We start from the raw sequence: 27,038 nt of genomic DNA, 5'->3' as shown, positions 1-27,038 counted from the left end.
GATAAAATAGAAGACATCGTCTCTGTAACGTCCATGTTGTCTTCACATTATGATTTAAAAGTGCACACATCGAGGAGGAACGACTTTCCAACTCAGGAAATGGGACAATCCGAGCAGCATGTGAATGCAGCATTTGCCAAAGCCTAGCGTATTCCGTTGCACCTTTAAAATAGTGGAGAAATAGTTTTGAACGTCACACAGCAAAATTGACTCGTTTCACTTCAGAAGTTGATACATTCTGCCCAATAATATTCGGAATGTCTAGAAGAGCTGCGCGACTGAATTATTTACCCCCCGCCCCCATTCAAGTTAGCAGAAGGCTAACCGGAAATTAGCAGGCTAGACCGGGCGGGGAAGTCTCTGGTGCGCAGCGCGGGAATGTCCCCGAACGACAGCAGTTAAAAAATACAGAAGAAGAACTGGATGGAAAAACCCATTATTTGTTGCACGACACCCGTTACAACACATGCATGCAGGGCCACACACATGCTCATGCCGACGGTACAGTGTCATCTGGCGGCGATAGGCTTTTTTTTTTTTTATATATATATATATATAATATTTCCCCCCCACAGCGATTTTTTTATCCCATTAGTGCTCATTTTTAATTTATTGATCCTGGTTGCTGCTCCACCCTCTGCCGATCTGGGGAGAGCCGAAACTGGCTCCATGCTTCCTCCGAGACATGGGCAGTTAAGGCTGAATTATGCTCACCCTGCCGTGAAGGGCGCGGGGGTGGAGCGAGGGGCGGGCGCGTCAAATTACGTAAATTTGTTGGGCGTGGTTATTCGCTAGCTCCAGCGGCCGCTCGCGTTGTGCCTGATATTTTTTCTAACAGCGCGAGCTTCTCTCCAAACATGGCCACATTCAAACCATTGAGCCCTGAACACTGAGCTGTGTTTTCGCCACATTTCTTGACCCATGTGGTAGGCTATAAACTTAGATTTGCAACTGTTCGTTTTTAGTAATTTCACCAAGTAAATGTGTTGTGTTAAGAGCATTATTGAGAGAGATTAAAAGCAGCACAGAGTAGTAGGCTATCAGGGCTGAGTAGGGCATTCACAGACTAGTCGACTAGTAAAACCACTAGTCGACACTGTGCTTAGTAGTCGACTAGTCGTTTTAGCAAAAAAAAAAAAAAAAAAATATCTTTAAGAAAGAACATACATGGACTATCATATCCCATATCCCCCACAAAGAACATCAAAACACAACAAAACAAAACAAGAAAACTGCATAAGTTACACAATAATCCAAGAACAAACAAGACTATTGGACAAACAACCAAACAAAAACAATGCATTCAAAGTAAATACATAGATCTTGCCCTGTTGGCAGCTAGGAAATGCATAGCTTTAAATTGGAAACCATCCAATCCCCCAGCTGTAGTTCACTGGTGGAATGAACTCTCAAGCTACCATACGTTGGATAACATTTACTACAAGAGCAAAGGCAGATTCTTAGACATCCCCAAAATATGGCAACCACATACAGAGTTTGACTTTAAGAACTTTTTACCCCAGTGTCATTAGGCTTATCAGGATAGGAGCTGAATGCATTGTTTTTGTTTGGTTGTTTGTCCAATAGTCTTGTTTGTTCTTGGATTATTGTGTATCTTATGCAGTTTTCTTGTTTTGTTGTGTTTTGATGTTCTTTGTGGGGGATATGGGATATGATAGTCCATGTATTGTATGTCGTGTAAATACCTCATGTTCTTTCTTAAAGATTAAAAAAAAAAAAAAAAAAAAAAAAAAAAAAATTTAAAAATAAATTAAAAACGGTTAGTCGACTAGTCGACTACCTTTAGGGACGACTAGTCGACTAGTAAAATTCACTAGTCGTGAATGCCCTAGGGCTGAGTAGTAAAAACGGCTTTCAGTAAAAACAAGTTTGGTGAGTCCTTCATGTGCTGATGTGCGGTCGTTTGAGAGTGAAAGCGCACTCAGTACTGCACAGCGTTTCATTGCGACTTTTCACGGGCTGTTCTCACCATTGTACAATACATGGTGATCACTTTCTGAGTATAATGGCATCTGCCCCAGCGCGAGGTCTGACGGAGACTCACGGAGACTCGCGGGGCCCCACCCCCACAGAGCTTTGCTCGAGCATAAGAGCACCTTTAGCCAGCCGCTTCTTTTCACCTGAAAGGGGGAAGCTTCACCGGTAGGACATAGCATGTGGGAGGAGGATCACGCTATTCCAACGAGTTCCCCTCCCTCCGAACAGGCGCCCCCGAACGACCAGAGGAGGCACCACATCAGCGACCAGGATATTGTACGTTTTGGTGTGGGGTTCCTATATGAAGGAAACCCCCAGGGGGGGCGATAGGCTTAATCAGCATTGGGGGAACTTGTTTTGGTCATGGCCAGAATGTAACAGACGTTCATTATATAACAGTTACGCACTCCAGCTTTAAAGCAGCTTTTCTCACATCTGAAGTCATATTGAATCACATCCACTACCTTCTTCTTGTCCTTCTTGTGCGTGTAGCCAAATCATTCCCCAAGGCCTCCTCCCCCAGCCACAGTCTGCCAGGAGGCTTCTCGAAGAGCGCCCCGTCCTCCAGCGGTTATGACTACAGCCAGGACGCCGAGGCCGCCCACATGGCGGCTACCGCCATCCTCAACCTGTCCACCCGCTGCTGGGAGAGACCCGAGAGCCTCAGCACCAAACCCAGGGAGCCCTGCGCCAAGGTACGCTGTCTTCTGTTCGGTTGGTTGAACCTAAAGGAGAACCGTACACTCCTATGGCAATCTATTGACCTTTCTTTTTTTTTATATATATTTTATTTTCATATTTTAAATTTTTATAGAACACAAACAAGACAAAACAGACAAACAGGCTCAGACACAGGGGAAAGAAAGGAAAAACAAAACAAAACAAAATAATCAACATTACAAAGTGGTGCCGCCAGCCACCTAAGGTGCTTATGTTCTTGTAAACGATATACTTGGGATTTCACTCAAGGGGTCTATGGGAAGCCAGCCGGGCGAGTCACCCGTCACCCCTAGCCTCGTTGAGGTAGACCAAAAACGGGTGCCAGATAGTCACAAACTTTCTAAGTGTATTGGTTCTCAGGAACCTAAGTCTCTCCATGCGTATAACAGAGGTCATGTCAGTCAACCACAATTGGAAAGAGGGTGGAGAGGGAGATTTCCATTCCTTCAGAATTTGTTTTTTGGCAACAGTTGTCCCCTGTGTCAGAGATTGTTGCACAGCTGTAGGAAAGTTCAGAGAGGACTCTGAGCAGCCGAAGATGGCGAGTTCTGCCTCCGGCTGAAGGGCCACCCCGTAGGCCTTAGAGTACCAGTCAAATATTCTGGCCCAGAATCCCGTCAGGTGAAGGGCAGAACCAGAAGGCATGAGACAGTGTGCCCTCTGACACTTGACATCTTTCACACAGTGGTGAGATAGTAGGATAAATCTTGTGTAATTTCTGTTTAGAGTAGTGGAGACGGTGAGCGACTTTAAATTGAATCAGCTGATGTCTGCTATTAACTGAGCAGAGTTGTACAACCGACAGGCTCTTTTCCCATATAATGTCAGATAATGCAGTTATTGACCTTTCTTTTAACCGTCCATTGCACGCGTGCAGGAGTCGGACATCGAGGTGGATGAGAACGGCACCTTGGACCTCAGCATGAAGAAGACTAAGAAGGAGGGCATGCAGTCTCCGGAGCCTTCCTCCTCCTCCTCCTCTTCCTCTCAACACCTCGGAGCCACCTCTTCCCAGGGCCACGCCCCCTTAGAGTGGGAGGAGCCCCTGGACTTCACCAAAGCCAGCGGGGCCAAGGAGGAAGACCAAGATGAGGTAGCCTGTGTAGCCACCGTGATGTCACCCGTTGGTTTGTGGACTGCGGTTTTGAAGCCCCAAGTTTGGCATTTTGACCGTCGCCATCTTTTTTTTTGCCAGACAGAGATGCAGCGCCGCCTGCTATTGGTCCGTGATCGGCGAGCCGCGACATCACTGGACAGGCGACCTGTCAATCACGCCCAAAACATAGTCTTTTTTTATCGTCTATTTGACTCTAAATGAGACCGTCAACTATCAACTCATTACGAAAGTGTTTACTGAGGTCATAAATCAAGTGAGAAGTAGGCTCATTTCCCCATTGACTTCTGTACAATCAGACTTCTCTTTGCAGCCATAGACTCTAAACGGGTGAGTTATATAAAAATTCACCCGCGTACAGTTGTAATGAATGGTGAAATTGAGCTATATGAGACCAAAACCGTTTTTTGAACTACCGTACTATAAAGTTGGGTATTTTAACATGGGGGTCTATGGGAAATGACTCGCTGTTGCAGCCATCCTTAAGTGGCCATTTGAGGAACTGCAAAAAAAAGGAACTGCAGAAAGAAAGAAAGAAAGAAAGAAAGAAAGAAAGAAAGAAAGAAAGAAAGAAAGAAAGGCTTAAGGGGTTTTACTAAGAAGTCTTCTTTCTATAGCCCTTCTCACGGGGGCCATTTTGTGTCAAAAAGGCAGGGTAAACACAGGTGCAAGCAAAACACTAATGAGGGTTTCAAACTTCCTTAATTGGAATTTGGAAACCCTGATTAGTGTTTTGCTTGCACCTGTGTTTATTCTGCCTTTTCGACACAAAATGGCCCCCGTGAAAATGGTCTATAATCTGCCAATTAGAATGGATCGACAATGTATTGAGTTTGTTGGGCTTGTAATTCTATTCCTATTTGCTGCTGAATTGACCATGACGAAATGAAGTTCCCCATGTGGACGATTAAAAAAAAATCATCTCATCTCATGTTTGCCCTGCCTCAGATGGAGTATGCGGTGCCCTCGTACACCTCGTCAGACTGTGAGGAGGAGGACCCGGAGAACCTGGAGGACAGGAAGTACCCGGGCGAGGTCACCACCTCCAGCTTCAAGGTCAAGTTCCAGCCCAAAGACGCCAAGAAAGAGACTCTCTTGTAAGTCACAACTGACAGATCGTCCCCACGCTGCACCAACCCACCTCCATTCATAAAGGCACTTATTAACCACAGCCTGAACAAGTACAAACCTTGTAAGACCATGGCGCCTGACTTGAGTGACTTTCCTGACTTTTCCGTTCTTATGACCGCGGCAAGGCCTCTGGCCCAGCGCCGTGGTAAAAAGCAATGGACTGACCTCTGAAACTGTCTCCCACCCTAGATGCCCCACCCCAGGCTGCGATGGCAGTGGACACATCACTGGCAACTACGCATCACATCGAAGGTAAGAGCTGCATTTGGACTCGGAAATGATGAGCAAAGTTTGTATCCTTTCGCCTGTCTTAGGGTGTGATCACACCTTTCGCCTGTCACACCTACAGTTGGGTTTTCTTTTGGTCTGAACCATAGTGGAAAATGTCGCCTTCTCGTATTTGGTTTGTTGAGGTTCACCCTTCCCAATTACAAGTGAACCAGGACTTGTAAACAAAAGTCACATGAACTCGCACGTAGCTCCTTGATTGGACAGAGGTTTTGGTGACCTGTTGTCCCGCCAGGTTAGGCGGGCGGGGGGGAGTCAAAAGAAATCAGATTCCAGTCCCTGTAGCCTAACTTTAGCTCAGCATGATGGACTTGTCTGCGCTCTTTGCTGTAATTTACCATCTCTGAAATCAAGAAATAGATGACTATCAGCATCAGTCCAGACTGTGGTTTACCCTCGCATCATTTTGCTATGCTAGGCTTTCCAAGCAACTAGATCAACATCCGTCTCCTTATACCCATGCGCCATTGCTTTTTGGGGTTCTTTCCTGTAGTTGGTCCAGATTACGATTTCACCACGACTTAATGAAGCACACCTCAGTTCTTTTGGAAGAGGACCAAAACCCACAGGCGCCTCTGTGTTATTTGAACAACATTGTTCTCGTCTGACCAAACAAACCAAACTAAAAGTAAATGTTCCAGAGTTCAAATAAACTAGCCTGGTAAAAACGATCCTCATAACGTGACTTCACATTCTGTTTCGCTCTACGTATCAGTCTGGACTTCTAGCTGCCCACAGCGATTTCAGTGGGCGGGAACTAATTCAGCCAATCGGCATCGTCGAATCCAAATCCTCTCAGAAGAACGACGAAAATGTCTTTTCCACCAAGAAACTCCGCTGGACCTGGTGCATACTCTTGTTCTTGTTTAAGGTAAAGGTAAAGTCCCAATGACTGTCACACACCTGAGTGTGCGAAATTTGTTCTCCGCATTTGACCCATCCCCTGGGGGAGCGGTGAGCAGCAGCAGTGCCGCGCTCGGGAATCATTTGGTGATCTAACCCCCCAATTCCAACAATTTAATAGTCGTTATCAAATCTATTTCTGCACTTACGGCTGTGTTTACTTAGTCTGGAGCCGTTTCCACCGCTTCGAGACCTGGGGGCATAAACCAATGCGCAATGGCAGAAACCGGAACACGTTTACCGGATACATGTGCGCCAAAAAAATCTTCTGTGTAGCTAACGTTAGCTAGCCTGATAACACGAGGTGACTAACGTTAAATAGTACATAGTACATAGTACATAAAACACAATGTTGATGCTTTGTTATCCTACACAACTCGAATCTGCGTTTCAATTTCGGGAAATCGCTGTCGGCGACTGGAAGTCCAGACTGATGCGTAGAGCGAAACAGAATGTGAGGTCACATTATCAGGATTTTTTTTTTTAATCAGGCTACAAATAAACTCAGAACACACTTGGTGTGAACACAGCCTTATTGAACTAGATCTGACATTGAAACCATATCTCACTGTTATACATTGATCATTGTTTTGTTTCTGTTGTTGCATGCCAACTATTTACACTTACTACTTATAGAAATCTGAACAACAAATCCTATACTCCCAGTTTGAGTGCTGCCCTCTCCTGCTGCCCTGGTCTTTAACCCTGGATGTAATGTCCAGGGTTTGGGTTGAGATTCTGGCTCTTTCCCTCATTCCCACTTGACTAAGATCTGTTCTCAGTCTGGTTTTCTGTCTCTCTCTAACATATCTTCCAGTCTGTCAGGCTGTCCTCTTGCTGATAAATCACTCCGGACGCTCATGGCTGCCCACACTGCTGAACTAAAGTATGTCTGCTTCTTCCTGTCTCTCACCTCTAACCTGTTCACTGTGCATTGTAGTAACAGTCCCTCCTTTCCTCCACACACAGTCACTTTCAACCATGGATTTGATTCCAACTAAAAAAAATAATAAAATAAAAATAAATTTAAAAAATAAATAACGAAACAACGTTGGCAAAAACCGGCCTATTTCTGATTGAACATACTGTAAGCTCTGCAACTATAAATAAGCATTATAAGAAAAAAGACACCAGAAAATTAATTGTTAAGGGACATAAAGTCAGAGCGGATAGCATACAGATTGTACTACTAACCCTGTTCTGTATTAATCCAAGAGTGAACAAAGACAAATAAGTGTAATAACTGGAAGTAAGAATTTTTCATATTAGGGTCCCTGTTTATATTATGGTACTTACATAGAGTATGACTTAGTGCAATGTTTGAAGGTGTGATTTACACTGGTAAATATTGGACATGCAAAATGGGTCTGCATACACAGACTGGGAGTTGTTGGTGTTGTTGTTGGAGACTCTCAGACAGAACACAGACATTAGTGGATATCTTAACACAAGGGGCTGATCTGACACAAGTAACGGCAAAAGTAACAATCCGTTACACTGAGACATGCTTCCGTAAGGCTAACAGCGTTATAAGCACATAGTGAGTGCATGACAATCAGCCTAACGTCAGACTTATCAGCCCAAATTGCATATTGGGAAACCATCCCCACACAAACTTAAGGGTTAAATCCAAAAGTATCTTCTAAACGAGTGGTTCTAAAAAAAAAAATCCACGTCAAGGACCCCTAAACTGACACAGATTAGACCACGGACCCCCATTTGATACGATTTTGTCCCAGGGTCCCCCATCTGACCAGATTTTTGCTTTTCAATGTTTTATTACAGAAAGTGTATGAAACCCGTGACCAAAAATAGTCGTACATTCTGTCATTGTGTTACTGATGGACGGAATTAGAGTGAGAATAAATGATTTGCCTTTTTGCTGGGGACCCCCTTTGGAACCCCCTCAAGGAGCCCTGGGGGTCCCCGGACCCCACTGTGAGAACCACTGGTTCTAAACAAAGAGTGAGGGCTGTTTAGCCTCACTCGTCTCTTTGGTTTCCCTTGGTATGGGTCACTCTGTGCTGGGGCTGTGTGCAGTTTACTGTCGTCACCTTACAGGGTGTCTTGGGGCATTGAACTATTGAAACAGTGTGCGCCCGCTGCTATTTGGTACTGCCGACGTGCAAAGTTGCCCCGTGCAGCTATAATAACATGATACTAGGGCTGGACAGTATGTCGATATTCTATCGATATCATGATATGAGACTAGATATCGTCTTAGATTTTGGATATGGTGATGGGGCATAAGTGTTGTCTTTTCCTGGTTTTAAACGCTGCGTTAAAGTGATTAGTAAAGTCAAGTTACCAGACTGTTCTAGCTGTTCTATTATGTGCCTTACCACTTAGTCATTATGTCCACATTACTGATTATTTATTTAAAAAAATCTCATTGTGTAAATATTTTGTGAACGCATCAATTGTCACACCAAAGTATTTGGTCAAAATGATCGTGATATTTGATTTTCTCCATATCCCCCAGCCCTAGTACACGATCATATTCTGCTGTTTGTCCGATGATTATACTGTAACAAAGGTTTACGGTATGTCGGCTTTTAACAGGGTTATAATCTGGTGGTAATGACTCACAGTGCACTTACAGTAAAGCGTTAGCGTGTGAAGTAAAACAGCGTCTGGCTGTGTCTCAGGTGTCCCACCCCGGGGTGCGATGGATCAGGCCACATCACGGGAAACTACGCTTCACACAGAAGGTATGAGCTCGGTATGTCTTATAGAGAGCCAAAGTGGAACGTCACTTCCTGCTTCAGCACTGTACCAGAGATTTTCATCCGCCATTTATTTTCCCATAGACATTTCGTAAAATGCTTATAAAAAATAGTTTTACTTCGTCAAACCAAACGGTTCAGATATATTTAGAAACAGGAGAGACCACATAACATTTCACTCGGACCAAAACGTAAAAGAAATCGCGGATTTAAAGAACATATTCTTTCTGTGTTTCTTTTTTTAGTTTTGGTCGGAGTGAAATGTTCTATGGTCTCTCCCGATTCTAAATATAGCGGAACCGTTTGGCTTGACAAAGTAAAACTATTTTTATAAGCATTTTACAAAATGTCTATGGGAAAATAAATGGCGGATGAAAATCTCTGGTACAGTGCTGAAGCAGGAAGTAGGCGGTCACTTTGCCTCTCTATTTGGCCCAACAATCTGCTATAGACAGTTTTAACTTGACAACATAAACATTCTAAATTGCCTCTAGCTTTACTTCCTGTTGCAGTGTTTGCTAATACAACAGCTGCCAGGAAATAAGCTAGGTTTCAAATTAAGCAATAAACTGTATGCTTTACAGTGATTTCACAACGGCTAAGAGGGGTTTGTCGCGGCGTGCCGTAAACCCCTCTTAGCTGTTGTAAAGTCACTGTAGTAAACCACAGCCTCGCACAAGTCCGTGAAAACCGTCGATTCTAAACTGCTCCGTCTTTTGTCTTTTCCATTGTTTTTAAAGTATCCATCTCAATCACTGCTGTGTTTCCCCTTTGCCAGTCTCTCTGGATGCCCTCGTGCCAAGAAGGGAGGAGTCAAATCCACCCCCACCAAGGATGACAAGGAAGACTCAGAGCTGCTGAGGTCGGCATCTTCAACACAGAGCAAAAACTCAGCACAAATTCTCAGCAATGATGCCAACTCTCTCCTCTCTCTCTCTCTCTCTCTCTCTCTCTCTCTCTCTCTGTCAGTCTCTGTCTCTCTCCCCACTGTGAGCTAGAGCAGTATTTCTCCTCTCTTTCTGTCAGTCTCTGTCTCTCTCCCAACTCTAAGCTAGAGCGGTTATTTCTCAACCTTTTTCACATCAAGAACCCCTCATTTAGTCCACATTAGGGCCACGGACCCGCATTTGGTGATCCAAATCGGCGAATATTTTTAATTGTTAGATCCGACTTTGTAGGTAGAGAGATAACAGTGAAACGACCATCAAAATAGTCATTCTTCTAGATTCTCTAATTGTGTTAACCTCTTGTAAGTTAAATAATGGTGAAGTTGAACAATTCATCCATTTGCTGGGGCCCCCTGGAAGCCCCGCAAGGACCTCTGGTGGTACCCGGACCCCACTTTGAGAACCACTGAGCTAAGATGTCTCAATTCACTAAACCCTAAGCTATGGCAAATTCCATACATCTAACGATGACTTGAATGAATGATTGACATTTGTCAATGTGGTAAATTATTAGTCGTAGGTCTCCAAACTATCTACCGTAAATTCCGGACTATAAGCCGCACCTTTTTTCCCGTTTTTTGGGCTTTTTTGGCCCCTGCGGCTTATATAACGGTGCGGCTTATCTATGGATTTTTTCAAAAAAAAAAAAAAAAAAAAAAAATCTCTCTTTTTTAGCACTCTTTCTAACTATAAAGCCACTTCTGTTTTAATTTCCTCTCTTGCCCTCTTTTCACCACACTGTATGACACTGTATGACACTGTATGACACTGTGTGCACTGTAAATAACAACACAGGTGGTGTTGTGTTATGTTGTTTTGTTGAAATGTTAATAAATGGGAGCATTACATATGGTAATTAAACATTAAAACACAAAAAAAAAAAAAAAAAAAATACCATTAAAACACCCGCGGCTTATAGTCCGGTGCGGCTTATATAAGAAAAAAATAGTCAACTTTGAAGGTGCGGCTTATACACCGGTGCGCCTTATAGTCCGGAATTTACGGTACTATACTTAAAGGCCCTGAATGCATGTTATTAGATATAGTTTCAGAATAGATTTCTGCTGATTTTATTCTCCCATTATAATGCCAAAAAGTACAAGTACAAGATTGTGCCACACCTTTGCCACACCAATTTGCTGATGTCCACGCCCTCTCTCTCCCTCCTCCTCCTCCAGTCAGTCAATGAGCAGAAGTCAGACCGGTCACTCTCTGTCTCTCTGTCTGTCTCCAGGTGTCCCGTTCCTGGCTGCGACAGCCTGGGCCACATCAGTGGGAAGTACGCCACGCACCGCAGTGCCTACGGCTGCCCGCTGGCCGCGCGCCGCCAGAAGGAGGGCCTCCTCAACGGCACGCCCTTTTCCTGGAAGGCCTTCAAGAGCGAGGGGCCGACCTGCCCGACGCCGGGCTGCGACGGCTCGGGGCACGCCAACGGCAGCTTCCTGACCCACCGCAGGTACCTCCACATCACCGACAGTGAAGCGGACTGACGCACCACAGATACCTCCACATCACTTACAGTGCACCCTAAACTCCTAGCATTTGCATTTTTGCTGGATGATGTTGACCACTTTTTTAGGCCATAGAGACAGTCCGCATGTCTGGGAACGCCCACAAAATGCTAAACGGCTGACGCGCGAGTGGGGTAAAACCGCCCATATATCTCATGGGCTGACTCACCAAAAGACGGTGCTGCGGCTCTAAACTACAGGTTTGGGGTTCTAGAGCAGAACACAAGATGTCTGCTCAGATGTGCATTTACTGCGGTGGTTAAATCCCCGATCGTGTCTGCCTGGGCTGGGCTATCAGCTAAATTCTAACTTTGCTGAATGGATAGAACGGGGGTTTTTACCCCACCCTGACCACGCCCCCAGCCAGGCTGAGCCAGCTAAACCAGCGTCTATGACGAGACGAGACTCTTTACACTTCCTGAAAGATTCAGCACGATCACGTAAAATGGCACAGCTCTGGCCGAACCATTGAATTGACTCACTTTTGCAGCCAGCCTCAAGTCACCATTCGAGGAACTGTCGTTTTTGGCACTTCCACGGTGGCTTCATAAAAACAAAACAGAGGTTGCTGCATAGAGGGAAAAGGCTTTTGTAAAAAATATAATTTGAGATTGATTATCATTGACTGAAGGCCATAATTTCCCCAAATTTTGATTGAATTTACTACTGCATCACTGGTTATGGGTAAGATTTCAGATTCTAGTATTATCTGGGTTGCCAGCCATTCGTCATGATCATGGCTGTCCCTGTATGTATGAATGAATATCACCATGGAAACTGTTTCAAACCAGTTATATGTAGCCACGCTGAATATTGAGCTGATATCAGTGTATTTTAGTAGCTTTCTTGCAAGTTCCTCCTCATAATGGAAACAGCTTATCCAGCACACTGGATACTGTTCATATGTAGCACAAGGAATACTTGTGTACCCTACAAAGGTACACTAATAATCCAAATAATAACTTAAATAATATAATAACTAAATCATACTAAAATAATACAAGTGGATATTGTTTGTAGTTTTATATTTTATTTGTCAAATTAAAATGAGAATCAGTGTGTGTGTGTGTGTGTGTGTGTGTGTGTGTGTGTGTGGGGGGGGGGGGGTGGTAATTGGATGGTGCTATGCAAGTGCTCACCCCAGGTTAAAGCTCAACTTAGTCAGAGTTTGCAACAGTGTCTGTGTTTGAGTGAAAGTAGTTTGTGTTCCTCACCACCCCCTCTCCTCAGTCTCTCAGGGTGTCCCAGAGCCTCGGCCAATAAGAAGAGAGGCAAGTTCCCCGGAGATGAGTACATCACGGCTAAGTTCCGGGCCAGCGATGGTAAGAGACTGGGACGGACACAAAATGAGGAGATAGTTTCATTTCACCATAATTTGATTCACTAGAAATGATCCCAACTAGACCATGTAGAAAAGTGTCTATCGTAAGCTTAGGTTTCACTCTCATCACTATTATCTCCTCATGTAGAGTGTAGACAATTCTACAATTCAATACTGAATCAACAACTAAGCCTCTTCCGGTATGGATGGGATTCAATCTGATCAAATGGGGGTCTGTGGTCTAAAGTGTGTCTATTTGGGCATTTGTGACATGAAAATGTTGGTAATGAATATGTCATATATCAGTTTGTAAGGTGTGCATGTAAATATAGGAATCTGCGAATTGACATGTACAGTATGTTCACTATAAAGGAAATTACTGAAGTTTCTAGTGGGATTTGAAGTTAGGAGAGGAAAGGTTGGATGATATCTTGGGTCCTGTTTGCTAACTAGTTTGTGTCTGTTGTTCAGTTCTGGACAATGATGAGGACATCAAGCAGCTCAACACGGAGATCAATGATCTGAGCGAGTCCAACTCAGAGATGGAGGCCGACATGATGAGCCTGCACACCCAGGTGAGCTGCTTCCGTGGCCTGGAAGCGTTTATGTTTTCGGGTTGTGCATCCACACATACGTCCGTCCGATGCTCGTTAACGCGATATCTCAGGAACGCCTTGACATAATGTCTTCAGATTTGGCTCAAACGTCCACTTGGACTCAAGAAGGAACTGGTTCGATTTTGCTGGTCAAAGGTCAAAGTTCACAGTCACTGTGACCTCACAACCCGCCAGTTTCATGCTCGTTAACGCAATATTTCAGGAACGCCTTGTGGGTGGTTTAGAGTTAGGACCATTTTCCATGTTGGAAACGATTAGCCGTGTTGCTGAGCTACCCCCCAAACATTGCCTAAAGTGCCATAAGGCTGAATGTCCACACCACTGTGCCGTAGGCTACAAGGTGCTTGTCTGTGTATCAACAACCATGGATGTAGACTGCAATTTGACTTGTTGGCGGAGGCATACAACCGCGAGGCGGTTAGTTCTAGTGTTGCCAGGTTTGTTTTAGTCTGGCTGCTTCATTTGTGTGCGCCTGTGCTCCAGATCTCTTCCATGGAGAAGAACCTGAAGAGCATGGAGGAGGAGAACAAGCAGATTGAGGAGAGGAATGAAGCCTTGTTCCTGGAGCTGTCCGGCCTGAGCCAGGCCCTGATCCGCAGCCTGGCCAACATCCGCCTGCCCACCATGGTGAGTGTCCACAGGCCCTGAGGCTGTGTCAATGTCCCAACACCGTCCACCATGGTGAGTGTCCACACAGGCCCTGAGGCTGTGTCAATGTCCCAACACTGCCCACCATGGTGAGTGTCCACAGGCCCTGAGGCTGTGTCAATGTCCCAACACTGCCCACCATGGTGAGTGTCCATACAGGCCCTGAGGCTGTGTCAATGTCCCAACACTGCCCACCATGGTGAGTGTCCACAGGCCCTGAGGCTGTGTCAATGTCCCAACACTGCCCACCATGGTGAGTGTCCACACAGGGCCTGAGGCTGTGTCAATGTCCCAACACTGCCCACCATGGTGAGTGTCCACAGGCCCTGAGGCTGTGTCAATGTCCCAACACTGCCCACCAGGGTGAGTGTCCACAGGCTCTGAGGCCGTGTCAATGTCCCAACACTGCCCACCATGGTGAGTGTCCACACAGGCCCTGAGGCTGTGTCAATGTCCCAACACCGCCCACCATGGTGAGTGTCCACAGGCCCTGAGGCTGTGTCAATGTCCCAACACCGCCCACCATGGTGAGTGTCCACACAGGCCCTGAGGCTGTGTCAATGTCCCAACACCTGCCCACCATGGTGAGTGTCCACAGGCCCTGAGGCTGTGTCAATGTCCCAACACTGCCCACCATGGTGAGTGTCCACAGGCCCTGAGGCTGTGTCAATGTCCCAACACTGCCCACCATGGTGAGTGTCCACAGGCTCTGAGGCCGTGTCAATGTCCCAACACTGCCCACCATGGTGAGTGTCCACAGGCTCTGAGGCCGTGTCAATGTCCCAACACTGCCCACCATGGTGAGTGTCCACAGGCCCTGAGGCTGTGTCAATGTCCCAACACTGCCCACCATGGTGAGTGTCCACAGGCCCAGCAGCCACAGCTGATGTCATCATAGAGGCCCGCTGAAGAATCAGTGCTCAGATAATACCTCAATATAACAACCAGGATAGAAAAAACAGATAGAACTGAATGAACAAGTAGTAGGCGGGGATGCAGTTGAAATGGCAATGCAGCAGTGTAATAGCTCCACCTACTGGGGATAATGTAAACGACAACAGATAGTGTGGCAGAGGCCCTCCCAACGTAATTTAGTACCAGAGGTGGAAAGCACTCAAGTACAAGTACCCATGTGGTTTTTGTTTGTTTGTTGAGGATTTGTACTTTTAAAGATTTTTTTTTCCATAACGCTATATTTTTATTTTACTCTTGACTTGAGTAATTTATTTAAATAATAAATATTCTACTTGAGTACTTACTCTGCAACGTTTTCAAATGAACTGACATCTTCAAATTTAGGTTGGAAAATGTTGGTTAATTTGAAATCTTGATATCCAACGTATTTTTTGGTTCACAAACGTTGGATTGTCACGTATCTGCGGTTTGCAGAAACGTAAAGCGCAGACATTTTTTTCTGGCGCGTGGGTTTGAGTATAGCTCTGCTTGCGGCTGAATAAGGTTCGGGAAGCCCTCCTACACAGTGATGATGATAGCAAACCAGTCTTCAATAAGAACACGTCCATGTTGTTATTCAGCAGGAGCCGCTGTCGGAGCAGAACCTGGACAGCTACGTGGAAACCCTGACCCACATGTTCACCAACAAAGACTGCTACCAGAACCCGGAGAACCGCGCCCTGCTGGAGTCCATCAACCAGGCGGTGAAGGGCATCGAGGTGTGACCCACCATCCCCTTCGTTCCAAACCCTTTAGATATGTGATTAATTCTTATCATTTGGAAGCAAATTTGTCATCTGTTCTTTGCGTTTGTTTCCTGTTTGCATGTTGCTTTATGAAGGTATGGACATGGACAGACACTAGAGTATGGATGTAAACGGTGTGCCCCCTAGTGCACTGGAATAAAACTGTGTTGATGTAAGCAAGGGTATCTTAAGGTACAGTATACAGAGCAAAGCACCACTTATTACAAGGGTACAGAACAAAGTTACAATGCTGTATACTGACTCATATAGCCCAAGATGACCAGATTCTCTTAGTTAGTGAACATATCCCATCTCCACTGAGTAATGTTGATAGTAACTATGAGCATAGTGATGTTGCACTACCAGGACTAGTTTGTAGATTCATTCTTACTATAAATTGCTGTGTAACTATTTGAGTCCTTCGACAATGTTGGTTTATTAATATCTTATTTATTCATGTCTGCTGTATTTATTTTTTGTTTTGGCCTATTTATTATCTATTTATGTTATTTAATTGTTGGGTTTTTTTTTTAAGAAGAAGAATGAATTAATGCTATTTGAGACGTTTTTAAAATGGCAACCAAGAGAAGGGAATCATTTCCTCTGCATTGTTGAACAAGGGGGAAATATTTTAAGATATCAACTATGAATTGTTTTATATATCTTATTATTTATTTGAAATACTGGAATCTTTTGTGCAAATATTTTGTAACTGAAACTTTTTAAATAATTTTCTAAAGATTTTTTGTTTTGTTTTTGCCTTTGTTCATATGATTTTCCTTTTTATTTCCACAAACTATTTTGAGACACCTGCAATGAACTGGGAATAATGTGCTGTACATAATTTAGTATTTATTTGGTGATGAAGAACAAAGTGATGGTGTATATTTATTTTGTATTGTCTATGTGTTAACGATGGATGGATTAGTCTTTAAGTTGCTCTTCAAATAAAGGATAACCCACAGTGAAATGGTACTGCACTGTAGTTTTACCTGTTTTTTTGTTGTTGTTTTTTTGTATTGACGGTGACACTTTTAAAGGTACACACAATTTAGAGTAGTTACTGGGGAACTAATGAGGAACTATTAGTTAATGGTCAGTTGTTGAGTAAATCCTAAATCAAATGTCATAGAGTAGCTAATCAGTAGGCTAGTTAATGATTCAGTACTAATTGACTACTCAGTATGATGCACCACTTTACACAAAAAGGGTAACTAATGTTCATGCGTGTTGTGTTGAGGGAAGGATGGACCCCTGCCTGCAAAACGGAACTTTGGTGGATTACTGCAATGGAGCCCTCGAACCCAGACAGACTGAGCTGTTTGTGAGATCATCTGGGCTGTAACAAGACAACTGGCCAGTGACCCTGATGGTCCATAAACAATGCTGCTCTCAGAGCAGATTATACTATATACAACAACAGTAATTTGCTGTTCCTAGGGAACTTTTCCTGCACCCAGGTCAAGCAATGCTGCATGCTCTCAGAGCAGATTATACTATATACAACAACAGTAATTTGCTGTTCCTAGTGTGACACTTGCCCAATAGTACTTCCCCGCAAGGAAGACAGAGACTAGTTACTTTTCTCAATAGAACAAGGTTTATTTTCACACAGGCATATCATTATGCCCTAGAGTTCAAAGTTGGCAATTCAGCTTTACAGTGTAATCAGTTTAATCGTTCTAAAAACAGTGGCATAGACTTCCTACACACACACAAGAAAACAGAACACAAAGCACAGCATTAATAAAACACATCCTATTCCTATACCTGTATTCCCAATAGTAACTGAGACCAGGGGACCTCAAAGCTAAGCTAACATACCGTTTTCCTTCATGAACCTACAGTACAGGCACAGCTCCAGCAGATACATACAGCAAGGACAGGACGGACAATGTAGACACAGCCGTGCCCTACCAGCAACACAGAATAATACAGGTTTAATACATTAATATACACAATTGCCACAGTCCCCCAAAACGTCAGAAGCAAGAAACCAAAATACATTTAATGCACATAATCCTAACCTACCAGTGCACCCGCCAACACCGCGCTGTCCCACGGCTAGCGTCCACACACTGGCAGCCAATACACCCACGATCTCCTGCTAAGACAAATTGCACCGGTTTAAATCATATCATCAACACAGCTAAAACACTATTTACTAAAACAACTAAAACAGCTACTTACATTCCGTTATGGGCGCAGGCTCACACTGATGCCAGACGACGACACGTAGTCGGCTGGCCACGCACAAACAAATTAGAGCCGGCTGCCCTGCAAGCCTGTGCTTTAAACGCTTCCTGCCTGCGTAGCCCAACGTGCTGACGCAACCCCAGGAGACACGCCCCCTGGCACGTTACACTCACCCTCCCTGAGCAAAAAATCATCGTCCCGATGATTTAACAAGCTAAACTATAAAGTGCTTACAGGTAGAAATAATATCATTCAGCGCCATTACCCACAAATGATTAGTGTGTGCCACTACCTGAGCCACAGCCCCTCTTTCCCGACCCTGGACGGTAGATTGCGGGAGGTGAAAGGGGTTGGAATGGTGACCCGCTGTCCGCCTGCTGGACCGACGCAGGGGTACCACCGATGGATCCTGACTCCCCGCTTCTGAACTAGATGCCCCACTCAGCTCATGGTCACTTAACTCCTCTTCTGGCCCACTGTCATCCATGTCACCTGGCTCCCGGGCAGCAATAGGTGACTGCCAACCGGAACTCTCTTCTGAGGGTACTGGCTCCACCTGTGGGGTCCGGCGGGCCCTTCTTCGAGTCCCTACTCCCTCCAGCACAGACTCCTCTTCCCCAGTGTCAGAGTCACTCCTGTCTGCTCGGGCTACCTTTGACTGTATCCCGCCCCTTACCGTTCCCTGATTCGAGACGCAGGGCCGGAGCTCCAAGCGGTGGACATTCTTTGGAGGCTGCGATCCATCCACGGGCACAACCGTATACACCACCCCTTCAGAACCTGGACATGCTATGACTTTATATGGGACCGGCATCCACAGATCCTGAATCTTATGTCGTCCTTTGAAGCCATGATTTCTTCGGTATACCAGCTGGCCCACTTGTAAAGCACTTTGCCCTGACGAAGGGCCATGATACTTTCTCCTAGCCTCTGCCTGCTGCTCCATCTGAATTCTGGCATTCTGGTAGGCAGCTTGCAGCCGCAACTGGTGGTCTTGAACCCACTCATCGACTGTCCCGAGAAAGTCTTCGTCGCCTGCCCCAAGCAAGATGTCGATCGGCAGGTGTGGAGTCTGCCCGAACATCAAAAAATATGGTGTGTACCCGGTGCTAGAATGTTCAGAGGTGTTATAGGCGAAGACGACCTCAGGCAGATGCTCTACCCACCTCCTCTTCTTCTCAGGAGACAGGGTTCTCAGTAAGTTGTGGAGCGATCTATTGAATCGCTCACACTGCCCATTGCCTTGCGGATGATACGGGGTTGTCCGGCTCTGCCGAATGCTGTACAGAGCACAGAGGTTCTTGATTATCTCCGCCTCAAAGCACCTCCCTTGGTCGGAGTGGATCTTCTGCGGAACACCATACCTCTGAATCCACTCCTTGACGAGAACCTTGGCCACAGTCACCGCCCTCTGATCTCTTGTGGGAACTGCCACTGTGAACTTTGTAAAAACATCTGTGAGGACGAGTACGTTTTCACGCCCATCACTAGAGGGTTCGAGCACAGTGAAATCCATCGCTACAACCTCCAAAGGACGGGAAGCGAGCAGACTTCCCCACTCTGTATTCACCTTGGGCAGGGGAGCCTTGGCGACGGTGCAGCGTTCACATTGCTTGCAGTATTCCTCTATGTCTCGGTGTATACCAGGCCAATAACATCTGGCCCTCGTCAACTGGAATGTCCGCTCCACTCCCTGATGCCCATGGTCATCATGCATCCGGCGGAGGACTTCTCTCTGCAAGCTGCTGGGCAACAGTATCTGCCTCACTTGTCCCCGTCTGGTGTCAGAGAACTGGCGGTAGAGTAGACCATCCTCCTCCACAATCTTCTCCCACTGGCGCAGCAACTCCAGAGCTCGGTCTCCCTCTGCTGCCCTCTCACCTCGAGTCGGTTTCTGGCCCCGCCTCCAGTACTTCAGGAGACACTTAATTACTGGGTCTGACTGCTGCTGTGCTGCCAAATAGCCTCCGGGATACACTGGGAAACTGGAGGAAATACTCAGTTCGTTTATTGCTGCCGGTTGCTCCCCCGCCACCCCGGCAGACAATGAGGCCCTCACCTCCCCCACTGTTCGCATTACGTCTGGGGGTAGCGGCTGCTCCCTGGGACGAGTGTATTGCCTGGACAAGCCGTCCGCATTGCCGTTCTGCCGCCCCGGCCGGTACCGCAGCTCGAAATCGAACCTGGCAAGCTCCGACACCCAGCGCTGCTCGATCGCTCCCAGCTTGGCTGTCGCCAGGTGACTCAGGGGGTTGTTGTCGGTGTAAATGATAAACTTGTGCCCCAGCAGATACTCACGGAGTTTATCTGTGACCGCCCACTTCAGTGCCAGCAACTCCAGCTTCATGGCACTGTAGTTCTCCATATTTCGTTCCGAGGGTCTCAGCCCTCTGCTTGCATAGGCGACTGGCCGCCTGCCCCTTTCACTGTCCTGGGACAACACCGCCCCCAGTCCTTGGTGACTAGCATCGACCTCCAGATAGAATGGTTTCGAGAAATCAGCATACGCTAGAACAGGGGCAGAGATGAGCAGGTCCTTTAAGGTCTGAAAGGCAGTCTCGCATTCCACACCCCAGAGATTTCTGAAAGGAACACTCCCTGACTTTGGCTTCCCGGCCCGGTGAGAAGTCAGTGAGCGCAGGGCATGCAGGGGGGCTGCAATCCGTGAAAAGTTCTTAACAAATCTTCTATAATAACCGGCAAAGCCCATAAAAGATTCAAGCTCTGTGAAGTTTTCGGGTTGTCGCCACTCCGCCACTGCACGAACCTTGTCCGGGTCGGTAGCCACTCCCTCAGATGAGATCACATGGCCCAGGTAGGAGACCTCCTGCTGGAAGAGGGAGCACTTACTCCATTTCACTTTCAACCCACTCTCTCGGAAGCGGGCAAACACCATCTGGAGACGAAAAAGATGTTGGTCAAAAGAAGAAGAGAAAACCACCACATCGTCTAGATATAACAGCAGAGATTGGAAATGTTCATCTCCTAGAATCCTCTCCATCAAACGCTGAAAGGTGCCTGGTGCATTGCACAAACCAAACGGCATGCGGTTAAATTCGTACAGTCCAAATGGAGTGCAAAAAGCAGTCTTATGTCGATCTTTCTCTGCCATAACAACCTGGTTGTACCCACTGGCCAAATCAAGAGTTGAAAACCACTGGGCCCCGCACAGGACGTCCAGTGACTCCTCAATCCTTGGTATGGGGTACGCGTCTTTCCTTGTCTTCATGTTCAGTTGTCGATAATCCACACAGAGTCTCACCGTTCCATCTTTCTTCCTCACAATTACCAAGGGTGAAGAATAGGGGCTGCAGCTCTCCCTTATGACACCCTGCTGCAGGAGCTGCCTAATATGGGCTTTTACTTCCTCATACTGACTGGGCGGCAACCTACGATATCGCTGTTTTATTGGGATATCATCAGACACTGGAATCTCGTGCTCGATTATGTTAGTACAGCCTAGATCCCCATCACTGAAAGCAAAAACATCCTCATTTTGACTTAAGACTTCCCTCACCTGAGCCAACTGCTGTTCTGTCAAGTGGGGGCATTGGAACTCAAAAGGAAAAGCGTTAGCGCCTGAGACCGTGTTGTCCCCTACTGCAGCCTCATGCAAACAAATAGATACCTCCACTTCCTGTGGCCCCACCTCCAGAAACTGGACTGATTCCCCGCCCCCCGCCACTACTTCGGCTATTGTTAACCGTGCAATGCGAGTGTGGGGGCTCAAACAGGTGTCAATGGTGCCAACATTAAGTACAGGAATCATTAGCTGCCCGCCTTCCATCCGGACGTATGCTGCTGACACCAGTAAACTGCCCGGAAGCACCCCTTCATCTATCTCCAGTGCTTCAACTAACACTGATTGACTGGCGGGGTTATGATTTTGAAGCCCTGATGCGGGGATGAAAGACATTGAGCCTGCCGGCACGATGACCGGACTGGATGTTAACACTTTTGCAAAACCCTGAATGGGACCAGATTGAGGGGGTTCACAGGGAAGACCAGGTGGGTAAGATGCATACTGTTTACATTTCTTTATTATATTCATGCCCACTATGCCTGGGACTTGTTGTCTTTTCATTTTGGTGACAGGATCTGAGGGGTCTTTCACAATCAAAATACCACATTGCGGGTGCACTGTTCCATTAATGTCAACATCCATTCTCAAATACCCAACATAAGGCATGGGGACCCCATTCGCCCCCTTTAAACTAAGCCACCCACAGGCTTGCAATGCAGTTTGCCCCATGCCTTCAAAATGTTTTTTGAAAAAACTTTCAGTTATGACAGAAACATTTGATCCAGTGTCCCACAAACAAGATAGATGGACCCCCCCCATAACAGCATTAATTACAGGTATGGGACCCACTAAAGCTTCCACCACCTCATCCCGCTCCAAATGAATGTCCTCTGAGCCTAGCTGGCCCCCATCTGCAGTTTGGCTCCTTACTGCAGAGGGGAAAAGTTTCCCTGTGGGCGTTGCCCTTGATTCTGAGTCCCCTCCTCCCTTGACTGCCCTTGTGGTGTATCAGAATTAGCATAGGGCGCTGGTACCCCTCTACAAACCCTTGCAATGTGTCCCACCCCCTGGCATTTAAAACAGATCGGTCTGCCATCAGGATCATACCTGGGTTGTTGTCTGTTGCCCCGCTGAGGCCTCCCCACCTGCATCTGCAGCTGTGACAGCTCCTTAGCCATGGCCTCCATCTTGCCATCCTGTCTCCTTATGGCTTCTCTCAGCTCAACTAATATGGGGTCAGGTTGATTAGTGACATTAATCCCACCACATTCAGCAGCTGTCTCACGTGTGTATGTGACTTTACCTCTGCCACTATCATCCTCGGTGAGTAAAATGGCTTCCTGGCAGAGGGTTCTGAGATCAATGTCAGGTTCCTGTCTTAAGAGTTTTTTTAGCTCCCTTCGGAGTGAGGGGTCTCTAACGTTTTCCGCAAATTGATGTCTAACAGCCTCATTCGTGCCCAGACCCTTCCCTCCCTTACAACGGTTCACCCCCGTCGCTAAAGATATTAACTCGTGACAGTACTCTCTCAAATTCTCTCCCTCTTTCTGTTTCCTATCAAAAAAGCATTTTTGTGCTTTTGTCAATGATAAAGGGTGGCCATAAGTTTCTCTCAACACCTGCAACATTTGATCTGGGTCCTGCCTTATCCCACTGACAGAATGTCTTATTTCCTGATGCGCTTCCCCCTCGAGATGATCATAAATGTACGCAGCTTTCTCCCTCCCCTTGTATCGATTAAAGCTAAGTGAATTCTCAATCTCATCCAGCCAGTCATAAAAGGGTATAGAACCAATTTTACCAGAAAACATACAGCATTTCTTTTCTTTAGGTAGGTAAACAATCTCCAGTGGGGGAGGTGGATCGGTTGTCTCATCGAGTGGGCTACTGTTTGGAGCTTCTGCTCCGATCTGACCTGTCAAATGTTCATTTTGGTTGCGTAGACCGTCATTTTCCTTTCTTTCTTTATCCAGCCTCTCCTCAAGGGCTTTAAGCTGCTCTTGCAGCTCCTGGACAGACATCCTGAGACAGCAGAAGACTGGTGGCCGCTCCCCGCAGTGCTGTTCTCAAAATGGCTGATGTCTTCTTTCTATGCCACTGTTTTTCTAGTGTAGCTGAACTGCCAACTATCCTGTTCGTAGACGCCAAATGTGACACTTGCCCAATAGTACTTCCCCGCAAGGAAGACAGAGACTAGTTACTTTTCTCAATAGAACAAGGTTTATTTTCACACAGGCATATCATTATGCCCTAGAGTTCAAAGTTGGCAATTCAGCTTTACAGTGTAATCAGTTTAATCGTTCTAAAAACAGTGGCATAGACTTCCTACACACACACAAGAAAACAGAACACAAAGCACAGCATTAATAAAACACATCCTATTCCTATACCTGTATTCCCAATAGTAACTGAGACCAGGGGACCTCAAAGCTAAGCTAACATACCGTTTTCCTTCATGAACCTACAGTACAGGCACAGCTCCAGCAGATACATACAGCAAGGACAGGACGGACAATGTAGACACAGCCGTGCCCTACCAGCAACACAGAATAATACAGGTTTAATACATTAATATACACAATTGCCACAGTCCCCCAAAACGTCAGAAGCAAGAAACCAAAATACATTTAATGCACATAATCCTAACCTACCAGTGCACCCGCCAACACCGCGCTGTCCCACGGCTAGCGTCCACACACTGGCAGCCAATACACCCACGATCTCCTGCTAAGACAAATTGCACCGGTTTAAATCATATCATCAACACAGCTAAAACACTATTTACTAAAACAACTAAAACAGCTACTTACATTCCGTTATGGGCGCAGGCTCACACTGATGCCAGACGACGACACGTAGTCGGCTGGCCACGCACAAACAAATTAGAGCCGGCTGCCCTGCAAGCCTGTGCTTTAAACGCTTCCTGCCTGCGTAGCCCAACGTGCTGACGCAACCCCAGGAGACACGCCCCCTGGCACGTTACACTAGGGAACTTTTCCTGCACCCAGGTCAAGCAATGCTGCATGCTCTCAGAGCAGATTATACTATATACAACAACAGTAATTTGCTGTTCCTAGGGAACTTTTCCTGCACCCAGGTCAAGCAATGCTGCATGCTCTCAGAGCAGATTATACTATATACAACAACAGTAATTTGCTGTTCCTAGGGAACTTTTCCTGCACCCAGGTCAAGCAATGCTGCATGCTCTCAGAGCAGATTATACTATATACAACAACAGTAATTTGCTGTTCCTAGGGAACTTTTCCTGCACCCAGGTCAAGCAATGCTGCATGCTCTCAGAGCAGATTATACTATATACAACAACAGTAATTTGCTGTTCCTAGGGAACTTTTCCTGCACCCAGGTCAAGCAATGCTGCATGCTCTCAGAGCAGATTATACTATATACAACAACAGTAATTTGCTGTTCCTAGGGAACTTTTCCTGCACCCAGGTCAAGCAATGCTGCATGCTCTCAGAGCAGATTATACTATATACAACAACAGTAATTTGCTGTTCCCAGGGCACTTTTCCTGCACCCAGGTCAAGCAATGCTGCATGCTCTCAGAGCAGATTATACTATATACATGCAACAACAGTAATTTACTGTTCCCATGGCACTTTTCCTACACCCAGAGGGTCCATAAACAATGCTGCTCTCAGAGCAGATTATACTATATACATGCAACAGTTGCTGTTCCCAGGGCACTTTTCCTGCACACAGGTCAAGCAATGCTGCTCTCAGAGCAGATTATACTACTATATACATGCAACAACAGTAATTTGCTGTTCCAAGGGCACTTTTCCTACACCCAGGTGGTCCAGAAACAATGCTGCTCTCAGAGCAGATTATACTATATAGATTATACTGTTGTTGCAATGTTGTCCAAATAACTCTCTGGAAGTCTGGCAAGCGAGACTGCAAATTCCATGACTTTTCCAGGCCTGGAAAAGGAGATTTTGAAATGCCACGAGTTTTCCAGGTTTTCCATGGATGTGGGTATCCAGTCCATGTCCCAGACCACTAATGGATTTTATTTTGAAGGTCCCATGTGAATGCTTCCTGTTGTAATTAGTCTAAATACAAATAGGCAACATAATCAACTCGCGGACCCATTGTGGCAAGAATAAACCGAAAAACACATTGGAAATCTAAAGAATGATTTATTGTGTATTGCTTTATGTTCTCACAACAATTAGAAAACAAGACAACTCTTTATTTTCTCTTCATCTTCTTCTAATCTATCGGGTGATAATACAAACACCTAAAGCAAAATGGATCTAATTCAACAAAGTCAAAAGTGGTGCGACCTGCATCTTAGTGGTTCTCAGAGCCAACATGAATGCAGGCGACACAACGACAGCATTGAATTATCATCTGGTAAATTGATGGGTAGAATAACTAGCCTGGCATCTCATCCAATCCTCTGCCCTGCACAGCTGCTCTGGTGTGTTCAGTCTGGAATGCGTTCCAACATCAGCATAGTGTCGTCACAGACAGTCAGTGGCTGGCTGCTCACAAACTAATGATCGGTGTGTTTGATGGCTTCCTTTATAACCATGTGGTCAGGGATGCAGTAAAATCAGGCAAATACCAGTCATGTGGTCAGGGATGCAGTAAAATCAGGCAAATACCAGTCTGTAACAGGGGTATCGGCATTCCTGACTCAGGGTCACTGAAATCAAACGACCGAAAATAACTGATGCAGGCAAGTAGCCGATCATTCCCAACTATGTACACCGCATCACTCGACGTGTGAACTCCCTGGACCAATTCAAAACCAGTTCCCTCCCTCCAATCAGGAATTTGCGATTCATTAATTTGACATAAAAGATACGGACAGAGAATTGTCGGCCGATAGGCCCGTGGCTGAATGTCGCCACGTCCTTAGTTGGGCTTACTGAAAGTTGCTGGTCTGCCATGCTTCCACGTGACACACTACACGTCACCGAGGCTGCCGCCAATCACTGTGGGAATATCAATTCGGAATGCGTTGCAACTTTTATTGGACACTAGATCCAAGAACCGAAGTTCTCGATTCCAGTCCTCGAGGTCCGGTGTCATGCAGGTTTTTGTTCCTCCCTGGTTTTTAATGAGCCACACTTGGTCTGCATCTACCGCACATGGTGCCGCTCGTTAACTAGAAGGGAGGAACAAAACCTTGGAATTGAGGACCCGGGTCCACGAGCGTATAGTCCACTCTCAATGATCTACCGTTTCAAATTATTCTGAAAATCTCTAGAGTCTAGACCATTGTCATAAATTTCGGAAGAAAAATCTATTTTTATCTTAATTAATTTTGTCCTGTCGGGGTAAAAAGTCGGTGCTTGGTATTTATGCCAGGTTTAGTGCTCAGAGTCATATCGGCAGTGACAAAGTGGTATCTGTGCATTCGAACATGCAATTGTGGAATTCTTTCCAATTGAAGTTAAGATCAGTAAACAAAGTAGCTAAACATTCCAGACTGAAAAGATGCGTACATTACGAGAATAAGAGCAAATGCAAGGTGGATTGCCAGGCAACATGGTACTTTCTTGTGCTAAAAATCATTTTGCTCTAAGCTAACCTCAATAAAAAACTATGGAGCTACAAAGTACATGTGCTTGTTCACTGACAAAAATAAAACTCTATACAGACATCTTCTCTGTAGTTAGGTGGAGAGTAACCTGTCGCTCTTCTCTGAGGTAGTAAACAA

General features: G+C 45.8%; 1 protein-coding gene across 1 annotated transcript in view; it reads left to right on the top strand.

The window, feature by feature from the left end:
• The window catches only part of myt1a (myelin transcription factor 1a), a gene marked incomplete at both ends in the record, with an annotated part of 29,592 nt that extends 13,989 nt beyond the window's left edge, over positions 1-15,603 (top strand). Inside the window, 12 exons of the mRNA XM_083656938.1 lie at positions 2,491-2,693; positions 3,596-3,811; positions 4,781-4,929; positions 5,153-5,215; positions 6,972-7,040; positions 8,803-8,865; positions 9,659-9,742; positions 11,062-11,283; positions 12,569-12,660; positions 13,131-13,234; positions 13,760-13,903; positions 15,460-15,603. Coding sequence (XP_083513064.1) covers positions 2,491-2,693; positions 3,596-3,811; positions 4,781-4,929; positions 5,153-5,215; positions 6,972-7,040; positions 8,803-8,865; positions 9,659-9,742; positions 11,062-11,283; positions 12,569-12,660; positions 13,131-13,234; positions 13,760-13,903; positions 15,460-15,603 — 1,553 coding nt within the window. The remainder of the gene's footprint in view (positions 1-2,490; positions 2,694-3,595; positions 3,812-4,780; positions 4,930-5,152; positions 5,216-6,971; positions 7,041-8,802; positions 8,866-9,658; positions 9,743-11,061; positions 11,284-12,568; positions 12,661-13,130; positions 13,235-13,759; positions 13,904-15,459) is intronic.
• Between the last annotated feature and the right edge of the window lie 11,435 nt (positions 15,604-27,038).

This window comes from Poromitra crassiceps (assembly GCF_964638095.1).
Source record: "Poromitra crassiceps genome assembly, chromosome: 20".
Classification (NCBI taxonomy): Eukaryota; Metazoa; Chordata; class Actinopteri; order Beryciformes; family Melamphaidae; genus Poromitra; species Poromitra crassiceps.
This window is presented reverse-complemented; position numbering and strand designations above follow the sequence as displayed.